General features: G+C 54.6%; 1 protein-coding gene across 6 annotated transcripts in view; it reads left to right on the forward strand.

Annotated features, from left to right (window-relative positions):
* Positions 1–574: 574 nt before the first annotated feature.
* LOC116463961 (testicular haploid expressed gene protein) overlaps positions 575–12021 on the forward strand; it is a 15092-nt gene continuing 3645 nt past the window's right edge. Inside the window, exons 1-8 of one of the 6 annotated variants that reach the window (XM_058434931.1) lie at positions 575–942; positions 2170–2292; positions 2581–2652; positions 3061–3122; positions 3879–3948; positions 5176–5293; positions 10076–10235; positions 10631–10728. In XM_058434931.1, the coding sequence (XP_058290914.1) occupies positions 635–942; positions 2170–2292; positions 2581–2652; positions 3061–3122; positions 3879–3948; positions 5176–5293; positions 10076–10235; positions 10631–10707 (990 nt within the window). In that variant the 5' untranslated portion in view covers positions 575–634 and the 3' untranslated portion in view covers positions 10708–10728. Of the gene's footprint in view, positions 943–2169; positions 2293–2580; positions 2653–3060; positions 3123–3878; positions 3949–5175; positions 5294–10075; positions 10236–10630; positions 10729–12021 lie in introns of those variants that run through there. The other 5 variants (XM_032147254.2, XM_058434929.1, XM_058434933.1 and 2 more) reach the window with 5 other exon arrangements.

The following is a 12021-nucleotide window of genomic DNA, read 5'->3' on the forward strand; positions in this document are numbered from 1 at the left end:
CAGTTATAAGCGTTATTTTGTTTTGAGGATCGGAGCAGCCTATTTTGAAGTTATTTCTCATGAGAGGTTAGGGCTGGAAGGGTCTGTATCACTTAGGGTGTAGTTTTAGCTGCCAGGAATTGGAAACCAAGCCAAAACGACTTAGTACTAAGGAAACTTACTGTTTCAAGTAACAAGAAGCCTGGGCACAGGGTCGATTCCAAGGCTGCTAAGTTCAGAGGCTGGACAACCGCATCAAAGGCCCACCTTTCAGTTCATCTGCCCTCAGATGGCAGGCCTCACGGTCACAAGAAGGCTGCCTGGGCTCTGGACATTACAGACGGGCCCAACAGGGACAGGAACAGGAGACGAGGTCTCTTCCTTGTGTCTCCTTTTAAGAGAGGGAAGCCATAGCTAGATGTCCCTGCAGGTTCCCCTCAGGTCTCCTTCCTAAACCAATCCTGGGAGGTCCTGAGTGAGCCGTGACCACCAGGACTGAGTCCTGATCCCGGCGCAAGCCCAGGTGACCAGCATTGGAGACAGCGCACGGGTTAGAATGTGGACTGTGGCGGACACTCTGCTGTTGCCGCGGCCACCACAGACACATTTGGGTGCTGAGGGAGTGAGGCCGTGGGGGCTGGGAAGGGACCGGTGCATGGGGGACAGCAGGCGAAGGTCACTCGGGAACCAGCCCAGCTCTGAGGCTGCGGGCAGGTCGAAAAGGGAGCCGGACGGCGACCCCCATGGCCTCCAGAGCTCTGTGTACGAGAGCCGGCGGGTCACAGGCCCCGAACGCCAGGACCTGGACAATGCAGAGCTGGGACCAGGAGACCCAGAAGAGGAGCTTCCTCCCGAGGAGGTGGCCGGGGAGGAGTTCCCGGAGACCCTGGATCCCAAAGAGGCACTTTCTGAGTTGGAGAGAGTCCTGGACAAGGACTTAGGAGAGGACATTCCTGAAATCAGGTGGGCACCGGGAACGGGTCTGCCTGGGAGCGGTGGGGTAGGGCTCAGCCCCCTGGGCGCAGGCCCCCGGGCATGCGAAAGGGTCGTTCCTGGCCACTGGCCTGGCTTGCTGCTCCCGAGGGGCCCGGCCCTGCCGAGTCAGCCCAGGCGTGGGCTGGTCAGTTGGCGGCCAGCACCCCTCACTGGGCCCTGAGGCAGACACCAGCAAACACTCCCCTATCCGGTGGCAGGAGGTGGAGTAAACAGCGCTGACTTTGGAGTTAGGCAGACTGAGTTCAGGTGCCCAGAGTTCCGAGTTTAGGAAGTGATGGCCTCAAGTCAGACAGAGAGAAAAAGAAATGGGAAAAAAAAACTCCCAACTCAAAAGTTGAAGCCATTCTAAGCACCACACATGGCTAAAAGGTTTTAAATGGTCGGGAGGAACACGTTTTGGGTGAACTAACGCTTCAGCGAATCAGCACTGGGGGCAGTGATTTTGGGCAAGTTGCCGGAGTGTCCCCAGCAAGGCGCGCACTCTACATACCCCTGGGACTCGGCTCCCGTCCTCCCTGTGCTGTGGTCCCTGCACGTGCCCACGCCCAACCTGCCCCCTTCTCACCGTGGTCTCCGTGCCGCCCAGGGAGGTTGGCCGCCCAAGAACAAAGCGGCAGCCCTGCCCTCACAAGACTGTGCCAACCTGCAGAGAACACAGCAGGGGTGTGAGGGGCTTCCGGGTAGAACATGGGAGCCAAGAGCTGCGTCGAGCAAGGACAGGGCAGATGTCCTGGCATTTGGCATCTTCGCCTGCTGCCTGTTTCCCTCCCACAGTCTGTGAGCTTTCAGGGAGGCAGGAGCCGCTCTCTTTAGAGGGTGGTTGCCCCTCTGGGGCCTGGCATACAGTAGGTACTTGATAAATGTCTGTGAGATGAGTAAACATTACCTTAGTACTCACCAAAACAGCCCCACCAGGTGGGAGCTGGTCTCACCTCCAATTCACAGAGGAGGAAGCTGAGGACCAGGGGAGACAGGTGACCTGGACAGGTCTTCCAGCGAGCAGTGGAGCTGCGGTTGGTCCAGGCCTTCGTGGTGCCAAAGTCCTCCCTCAGGGACCCCTCGCGGGAAAGGAGAGGCGGGTGGGCGGGGTGAGTGCAGACAAAAGGTGCTTGAGCAAGACCCACGCTTCTCTGGGCTCCCAAACGCATCGGGGTGGGAAAGCAGCTCCAACTTTAATGTGGAATTCTCCCAAAGCCGGCTGTCCATCAGCCAGAAGCTCCCCAGCACCACCATGGCCAAAGCAAGGAAGAGGAGGAGGCGGAGGAGGCTCATGGAGCTGGCAGAGCCCAAGATAAACTGGCAAGTCCTGAAAGACAGGTGAGGACACGCCAGACCACGGCCTCGTGGGGGCAGCGCTGGGGGCCTTCTCGGCACCCTTCCCGGGCTCCTCCTGTCCCCACTGCTCGGCTCCCCTCCCCCAGCTGCCACCACATCCAACAAACTTAGGGTAAGTGGGGTTGGCCAGTTAAGCAGGCGGCCAGACACTGGGACTGGCTAGGGAACTGCGGCCCTCGTGGGCGGTGGCCAAAGGAGAGTGAGGAGTTTGGAAGCAAACGGGAGACCCAGGGCAAAAGGCAGTGGGGCTCGGACCCTGTCTCCTCGCAGGAAGGGTTGCTGTGGTAAGGGGTATGCCTGGATTTCCCCACGCAAGAGGAGCTTGCACTTCTATCTCTACTGGTAAGTCCAGGGCTGTCTCCTCCATCTGCCTATGCTGGGGGACACGTGTCAGGTTCCAGGGGACCCCTTCACTCCAACCACCCTCCTCTCTCCAGGGAGGAGGCTCAGCGGGGGCTCCTCAGATGTGGGGCTCTCCACCCTGGTGACCTGGGTCTGCTCCCAGGAGATGGCCCTGGGCCCTCTTCTTAGCTATGCTGCTCCCCCAGCTACCTCCTTCTCTGGACATCAGCCTTGCTAACGATAATCCACAAGCCCTGGCGGCCCCTCACTGTCCTTCTCTGGCTTACCGCCTCTCCCAGCAACTCCACACTCCCCCCTTGGCCACCCTCCCGGCAGAGACCCAGGCTTGTTTCCGGGCAGGGCCAGGGTTCTCTGCCTCCCTTGTCCTGAGCTGCCCGCTTATTCCAGGCCCTCTGTGTACTGGACGGAGCGGTTCCTTGAGGACACCACCCTCTCCGTCACAGTGCCCGGTAGGTGGCGCCCATGCCTGCTGAGGCCCCTGCCCCCGGCTGCCAGCCTCCGGGGAACCTGCCCCGCCCCATCCAGATACTTCCGGCCTCCCTTCCCCCATCTCCTCGGAGCCTCTGTCCTCCCCACTGGAGTCTGTCCCCTGAGGAGCCAGAGCTGAGACTGGTCCTAGGGGTGAGGGGTGTGGGGAACACTCTCCAGGACAGGGCCAAATCGGGGCAAGAATTTACAAAAAGACCCTTTGCTTTCCTTTCCACGAGGATTTCCATGCTTTTCTTGAGAGGAATTTGGTATTGGGATATCATAGACACCTTCAAATTTGACACTCTGAGAGTTCCCCATAGAGGAGAATAACAGTCCAGTTCTCTCCTGTGCTGTTCTCACTTTAGACCCACTGTCATCAAACCCCAGGCTTGTACTAACTTCAGAACAAAACCCATTTTCCCAGCCTGTGGGTCCCTGGATCTGTATTGAGCCCCGTTGAGGAGCCATGGTGCTGAGCTGCTGTTCCAGCCCTGCCACTCCCATCCGGTATCTGAGGAAGGAGCTTCAGGCCTCTGAGCCCCATTGTCCCTAAATCAGGGACAGCAAGTCTTCTCTCTGCAGGGTGTCTGGCCCCCAGTTGTCTCTGCCCACAGTTCTTGCAATTCAGCCTCCTGCCCAAGCTCATGAAAAGCTGAATTCCACATGCAGAAGCCCCTGAGAACTGCAGGGTGTTTACGCTGGGGTTCACTGACTCCGGTTCCCATTTTGCATAGCGGTGTCCCGCCGAGTGGAGGAACTGTCTCGGCCCAAGAGATTCTACCTGGAATATTACAACAACAACAGGTGGGGGAAGGAGGGCTGGGTGGGCACGCAGAGGGCAGAGTTTGGCAGAAATGCCTTATTCTCCCCTGACAGGATGCAGCGTGGGAAAGGGTCCAGGTCCTAGCCCTAGACAGCCTGTGTTCAGGCGGGGCTGGCCTGCTTCCCAGCCCACATCCCCAGCGGGCTGCTTGGCCCCTTGCAACCGCATTGCCGGCTGTGGAATGCTGGTGGTGGAGGGCACCCGTGAAAGGGGATTTGCACATTGCCCGACAGTTCGTGCTCAGATGTTATCACCATCGTGACTGTATCTTGTTTACTCAAAAAAGGTAGAAATTGTAAGACACATTAGTATTTTATGTACAAAATTCTTTCTTACCACTTAGAGCCCCTGTGCTTGTTAAAAGTGACCTTTAGTTATTTAGACACAACATATTATTACCCATCTTTATGCAGGATATGAAGGAAGGCACAGCTGAAGTAGACAGCGGAAGTGTGTCCAACTGTTTTGAACCACTTCTGACACAGAGACGTTGATGTGGGTGTTGCACACACTGTTCTCACGCCTGTGTGCACTTTTTAACGCCAAATCATATCGTAACCTGAAGACAATTTAAGCTGCAATTAAACAACTCCTGTAGAAGCAGCAGTGCAGATCACATGAACAGCTACATCTGAGCACACACACAGATGCAGCCAGATGTGGCCATGACACTTCCGCCACCTGGCTGGCAGCACTCGTAAGCTGCATCCCAACCTCAGACCTGTTCAATGTGGAGACCCTGCCTTAGAATCAATGAAATGCGGCTTTATTTCCGGGCAGAGGCGTAGCTGAGACCTGATTTTAGAAGGCACAGCCCGGGAGCTCAGCTGTCCTTCGCTTTCCCCAGCTTTGCATGGCAACCTCAGGCCAAACACTTTCATCCCTTGGGTCCAAGTGCTCACCCCAGGCTCTTGACGATGGGGGTGTGTAGAGAAGGCCTGGGAGGAGCTGCCATCCCAGAAGGGAACGGAGAAGGCCTGGACCTGAGGGTGGACGTTGCACATTGAGCAGAGACAACCCAGGGAGATGGTAGCTCTGTACTTGAGAACTCTTAGAAATTCTTTATGAATCCCTGTTTGGAGGCGCTTTCAAAACCCACCACTCTCCCAGGCTCTCTTAACCCCAGAAACAGAGGAGCTGGGAAAGACAGACAGACACACACACCTCTCCCCGCCGAGCCGCTGGTCTAAAATTGGGACCTCCCCCAGGACCACTCCTGTCTGGCCCATTCCTCGGTCCTCCCTGGAATACAGAGCGTCGAGTCGCCTGAAGGAACTGGCCGCCCCGAAGATTCGTAGTAACTTCTGGAGCATGCCCATGTCTGAGGTGGGTGCCCCGTGCCCCCCGCGGCTCACCCCCGCCAGGCGGGCTGGGACCCGGCAGAGAGTGAAGGAGGCTTTGCCTTTGGGAGTCAGGGGAGGAGGAGATGCGGCACAGGGCAGCTGCCTTTGTCCGGGAGCAGCTTTATTTTGATCTCTCACTGTCTTCAGAGCCGCCCAGCCGTCATCCTTCCCGGCGCTTCAGCCCGGGGTGGATCCCAAAGCTTCCAGCTCACACTCAGGAATTACAACAGTCTTATCTCAGGTGTTCAGAAAGCTCTCGTCTCTCGCCCAGCTCGGGCCGGACACCTGGCCGCCGGCAACCACTGACCTCGCTCTAAGCCTGTAGCTTTCGCTCTTCGAAAGTCTGAACCGCGCAGCCTGCGGACTTGACCCGGCTTCTGCCGCCCGCCCGCTCTGCATGTGAGACTCTCGCGTGCGTCGGTAGTTTATTCCTTGTCATCGCCGGTTCACTTCCACAATCTGCCGATCCAGGCACCCACTGAAGGGTATTTGGGTGGCTTCCAGTTTAGGACCGTTACAATAAAACTGCTGTGAATATCTGTATATGGCTTTTTGTGGAGGTGTAAGTTTCCATATCTCCAGGGTAATACCCAGAATTGGAATTTCTCAGTTACTGGGTATATCTAACTTTTAAGAAACTGACCAACGGTTGTCCAAAGTGACGGCGCCATCTTGCATTCTCCGGGGTGGGGGGGATTGAGCTCAGCCTCTCCCCGTCCTGGCCGCCATCTCGTATTCTCCAGTCAGGGATTGAGCCCAGGTGCTCCCCATCCTGGCCGCCATCTCGCATTTTCCGGGCGGGGAGTGGGAGGTCAGGCGCGCCCCATCCTGGCCGCCATCTTGCATTCTCTGAGCGGGGATTGAGCTCAGGCTCTCCCTGTCGTGGCCGCCATCTTGCATTCTCCAGGTGGAGATGGAGCCCAGGAGCTCCCCATCCTGGCCGCCATCTTGTGTTCTCCAAGCGGGGTGTGAGCTGAGGTGCTCCCCATCCTGGCCGCCATCTTGCATTCTCTGGACAGGGATTGTGCTCAGGCACTTCCTCATCCTGGCCATGTTGCATTCTCTGGGCGAGTAGGGGGAGCTCAGGCACTCCCCATCCTGGCCACCATCTTGCATTCTCCAAATGGGGAATGAGGTGAGGCAATCCCCTTCCTGGTTGCCATCTTGCATTCTCCGGGCCAGGAGTGGGAGCCCAGGCGCGCCCTATCCTGGCCGCCATCTTGCGTTCTTTGGGCTGGAAGTGGGAGCTCAGGCTCTCCCCATTGTCAGGCCTCTGAGCCCAAGCCAAGCCATCGTGTCCCGTGTCTTGCACGTATACATCCAGATGGCCTGAAGTAACTGAAGATCCGCAAAAGAAGTAAAAATAGCCTTAACTGATGACATTCCACCACTGTGATTTGTTTTTGCCCCACCCTAACTTATCAATGTACTTTGTAATCTCCCCTATCCTAAAGAAGGTACTTTGTAAATCTCCCCTAACCTTGAGAAGGTTCTGTGTAATTCTCCCCACCCTTAAGAATGTACTTTGTGAGATCCACCCCTGCCTGCAAAACATTGCTCTTCACCGCCTATCCCAAAACCTATAAGAACTAATGATAATCCACCACCCTTTGCTGACTCTCTTTTCGGACTCAGCCTGCCTGCACCCAGGTGATTAAAAGCTTTTATTGCTCACACAAAGCCTGTTTAATGGTCTCTTCACAAGGACCTGTGTGAAACCCATTCTGGCCACCATCTTGCATTCTCCCTGTGGGGAGTGGGAGCACAGGCGCGCTCCATCCTGGCCGCCATCTTGCATTCTGTGGGCGGGGAGTGGGAGCTCAGGTGCTCCTCATTCTGGCTGCCATCTTGCATTCTCCGGGTGGGGAGTGGGAGGTCAGGCGCCCCATCCTGGCCGCCATCTTGCATTCTTCTGGTGGGGAGAGGGAGCTCAGGCTCTCCCCATTTTGGCCACCATCTTGCATTCTCCAAGCGGAGAATGAGCTGAGGCGATCCCCTTCCTGGTTGCCATCTTGCATTCTCTGGGAGGGGAGTGAGCTCCGGTGTGCCCCATCTTGGCCGCCATCTTGCATTCTCGGAGTGGGGAGTGGAAGCTCAGGCGCTCCCCATCCTGGCCGCCATCTTGTGTTCTCCAAGCGGGGAATGAGCTGAGGCTTGCCCCATCCTGGCCACCATCTTGTGTTCTTCAGGTGGGGAATGAGCTCAGGTGTGCCCCATCCTGGCCGCCATCTTGTATTCTCCGAGCAGGGAGTGAGCTTAGGTGCTCCCCATCCTGGCCGCCATTTTGCATTCTCTGAGTGGGGAGTGGAAGCTCAGGTGCTCCCCATCTTGGCCGCCATCTTGCAGTCTCCAAGCTGGGAATGAGCTGAGGTGATCCCCTTCCTGGTTGCCATCTTGCATTCTCTGGGGGGGAGTGAGCTCTGGCGTGCCCTATCCTGGCCGCCATCTTGCATTCTCCGAGCAGGGAGTGGAAGCTCAGGCGCTCCCCATCCTGGCCGCTATCTTGTGTTCTCCAAGCGGGGAATGAGCTAAGGCTTGCCCCATCCTGGCCACCATCTTGTGTTCTTCAGGTGGGGAGTGAGCTCGGGTGCTCCCCATCCTGGCTGCCATCTTGCATTCTCTGAGCGAGGAATGAGCTGAGGCGATCCCCATCCTGGCCGCCATCTTGCATTCTCTGAGCGGGGAGTGGAGGTTCAGGCGCTCCCCATGGTGGCCAGCACTCGGTGGTGGTGCCCGCTTGCCTGCTTGTTGGTTTGTTCATATGATTATTCCTAAACGTTTTGGCCGCTTCTCGCGTGGCATTAACTTCCATTTCCCTCACTGTGTGTGGTCACATCTTCTCCGTGGTGGTTTCTCAGACCCCATTTGGGAAGTTTAAAGTGACACCATCTCTCCCATAAAACCTCAGGAGAAATTTCTAACAGACAAGAACATTTTAAAACACGATCCCAGTAGCACTGATCACACTAAAAAGTGAACAATGGTTCCGTGATACCAACATGCGCAGTCCATGTTCCCTTTCCCACTTGTCTGAAGAACGGCTTTCTGCAGTTGGTTTGGATGAATCAGGGCCTGCCCTTCCAGGACCGGAGCTCCTTGAAAGCAAGACTGAAATGGAGTCTCGCCACCTCAGCAGCCCGGCCTGAGCTGTGTGAATGGAGGCTTCAGGGCTGGTGGGAAGAGAGGAGGCCGGAGGGAGCCAGGGAGGGAGAAGACAGATCATTGAGTGGGTGCTTAAATTGTAAACACCACAATATCTTTGCTGAGAGATGTGTCTGTGATTTTTATGGGGGAGCAATTTCAAGAAGAAAGGGACTGAAATTTCACAGTGACCTTTGAGGATGGTTTCATTTCATTCTCTGCCTCCACGCAGGCTCCAGACAGAGTTAGGACCAGCCAACAATCACAGACTCTCAGGTAACGCTCCAAGAATGGATGGACAGGAGCATGTAGTTAGGCGTGGGTCGGACACCTCCACTTCCCTTTTAAGGAAGAAAACATTTCAGCAGCTGTCCTCCCTCCCTCCCCAGAGGCATCGGGAATGGCCAGTTCCTCTTCCAGAAAAGCATAAGTGGGAGACGTGTGAAGCGGTCCTTTGCCTACTCAGTTATTTTGCAGGCGGACTCCTACACACGTGTACGGGAGCCAGCCTGGTGAAGGGGAACAGAGTGCCTATGAGGCGAGGGGAGGGAAGCCCGCTCCAGTTTAAGGGTGTCTGAGCGCCGCCCAGTACTCAGTCTCTGCGTAGGCTGGTGCAAAGTATCAAAAACACACTTTCAGTGGACCATGGGTTTTCTGGAAAATGCCAAGAATGTGTGTGTAGATGGGGTCTTGCTATGTTGCCCAGGCTGGTCTTGAACTCACGTGATCCCGCCACCTTGACCCCCCCAAAGTGCTGCCACTGTGCCGGCCACTGCTGAGAATTGATTTGGGGAACAAGGGTGCCACGTTTGTGGGTGAAACGTCTGCAAGGTCTCCCACCTCGGCCAGCACTGCCGCACTGTCATCGTTTTCATACCCTGTCCCCTAGGTCGTGTTTTGTGGTTTTCGTGAACATAAATGACTCTGTCTTGCTTTCCCTCATTACCGTTTTCTACAGCAATTTGTGCCGATTTATGGAGAAAAAAATGGTCTAACTGCTGGGTTGCCCTCTCTTGAGAATATGCTGCAGTCAGCTTGTGCAGCTCCCAGCGGCCGGGCGCCCGGCTCCTTCCGGGGTGTGTGCGTGGTAACAAAGCTGCAGGGAACATCCCTGCACCCGTTTCCGCGGGTCAGGTGCAGGAGTCCCTGTATGTGGCGGTCACCAAGCCTGTGCGTGTTCAGCTGAACCTAGTGGACGAATTGCTCCCTGAGCTGCCTGTACTAGTTTACTCTCCTTCCAGTCATGCATGAGAGTCTCTCACCAGGGCTTGATAATGTCAGACTTTTTCATTGTTGCCAAATTTGTGAGTGTGGAGTGATATTTTGTTGTTTTAATTTACATTTGCCAACAATTGTTGACATTACATTCGTCAAAAGACAGGATTATTGACCATTTGGGGTTCGTCTCCTGTATCATTTGCTCAGCCCTTTTGGGGTTTTTTTGGTTATTGATGTGGAGGAGCTCTTTATACATGATAGTTACTAATCCTTTCATGAATACATTACAAACCAACTTCTTCCCAGTCTGTCTTGTGTCTTTAGTGTTGCTCCTGGGGTCCTTTTGCTCCAGGACCCACGAGGCATCATGGACTGTTTTACGTAATCCTTCTATTTCTCTTTCCAGGTGTCCCAGGTGTCCAGGGCAGCCCAAATGGCAGTCCCCAGCTCACGGACCCTCCAGTTGTCAAAGCCGAAGGCCCCAGCCACCCTGTTGGAAGAGTGGGACCCCATGCCAAAACCCAAGCCACATGTGTCAGACTATAACCGCCTCCTTCACTTGGCCAGTAAGTAGGTGCCTCAGGCTAGGCATTTCCTGATGTCCTGTCCAAATCCCAGGGGACACCTTATACCTCTGCCTAGAGTGGGCAGAGGGAAGCTCTCCCCCATGAAAGAGAAGCAGGAATCACAGGGACGTGTGGTCCGGAAGCAGAGGGTGTTGTCTGAGAGGGTTTTCTAGCAGGAAAAAAAGATGTAGAAGAGAAAATCAGGGTGCAGAGCAGGGGCCAGAGAGCCACGCTAAGGGACAAAGGCAGCTTTAACATGGGTGTTGGCCTGACTCCGTTCCTGTCCTTTAAAACAAATTGAATAACCATTTTCCTCAACGACAAGGGTAATGTGTGTGAATTGCCAGAGAAGGTGCTTGGCCATTTAGGTTTACTCTTCTATGTCGCCTTCCCAGGTTCCTGCTGCCTCGTGTTTTGGGGTTGTAGATTGAGAGCAGCTCTTTATGTAAGATGGTTATTAATCCCTTGTTGAACACATTGCACGGTAACTTCTTCCCAGTCTGTGTCTTGTCTTTTAACTTCGCTTATGGGGACTTTTCTTTGTTTATTCATTCATTCTTTCATCCATTCCCTTGATATCTGTGAAATGATGAGTGGAATGAGTGGAAACAGATGAGTGCTGATGCAGCACTGCCTTACACCGTCCTGCACACACTCGTGCTCACCACACACACACACACAGAGTATAAACATCAATACACTGGTACATGCACGCACTCATGCTCACCACAAACACGGTGAATATAAACATTGATACACTGGTACACGCACACACTCGTGCTTACCACACACACGGTGAGTATACACATCGATACACTGGTGCACGCACTCATGCTCACCACACACACACACGCTGAATATAAACATCCATACACTGGTACATGTACACACTCACGCTCACCACAAACACAGTGAATATAAACATTGATACACTGGTACATGTACACACTCACGCTCACCACAAACACAGTGAATATAAACATTGATACACTGGTACATGCACACACTCGCGCTTACCACACACACACAGTGAATATAAACACCCATACACTGGTACATGCATGCACTCACGCTCACCACACACACACGGTGAATATAAACACCCATACACTGGTACATGCATGCACTCATGCTCACCACACACACAAGTGGTGAGTATAAACATCCATACACTGGTACACGCACGCATGTATACATACATCCATGTTTCAAATGTACATATAAATATATATCCGTGTGTGCATGTGCATGTGTTTGTGCATGTGCGTGCGTGTGTGAGAGAATGACGGAGGGTTGAGGCTTCCACCCACTCATAGTTGGGACCACCTTTTTTTTTGAGACAGAGTCTTGCTCTGTCGCCCAGGCTGGAGTGCAGTGGCGAGATCTTGGCTCACTGCAACCTCTGCCTCCTGGGTTCAAGCAATTCTCCTGCCCCAGCCACCCAAGTAGCTGGGACTACAGGAGCCTGCCATCACTTCTGGCTACTTTTTGTATTTTTAGTAGAGACAGGGTTTCACCATGTTGGCCAGGCTGGTCTTGAACTCCTGACCTCATGATCCGCCCACCTCGGCCTCCCAAATTGCTGGGATTACAGGCGTGAGCCACCGCACCTGGCCAGGAAGCAGCATTTTTAAAACGTGAAGCAGACGAGCAAATGAAGTGCACTGAACTATGTGGGGTTAGAGCAAGAGTGTGGGTGTTTCTCCGTGTGTGCTCACACTTGCTATGTGGTGGGGTAGAGCGAGTGTGTGGCTGTGCTGTTTCTCCGTGTGTGCTCACACTTGCT

The sequence above is a fragment of the Hylobates moloch genome, unplaced genomic scaffold (genome assembly GCF_009828535.3).
Source record: "Hylobates moloch isolate HMO894 unplaced genomic scaffold, HMol_V3 SCAFFOLD_104, whole genome shotgun sequence".
NCBI classification, from domain to species: domain Eukaryota; kingdom Metazoa; phylum Chordata; class Mammalia; order Primates; family Hylobatidae; genus Hylobates; species Hylobates moloch.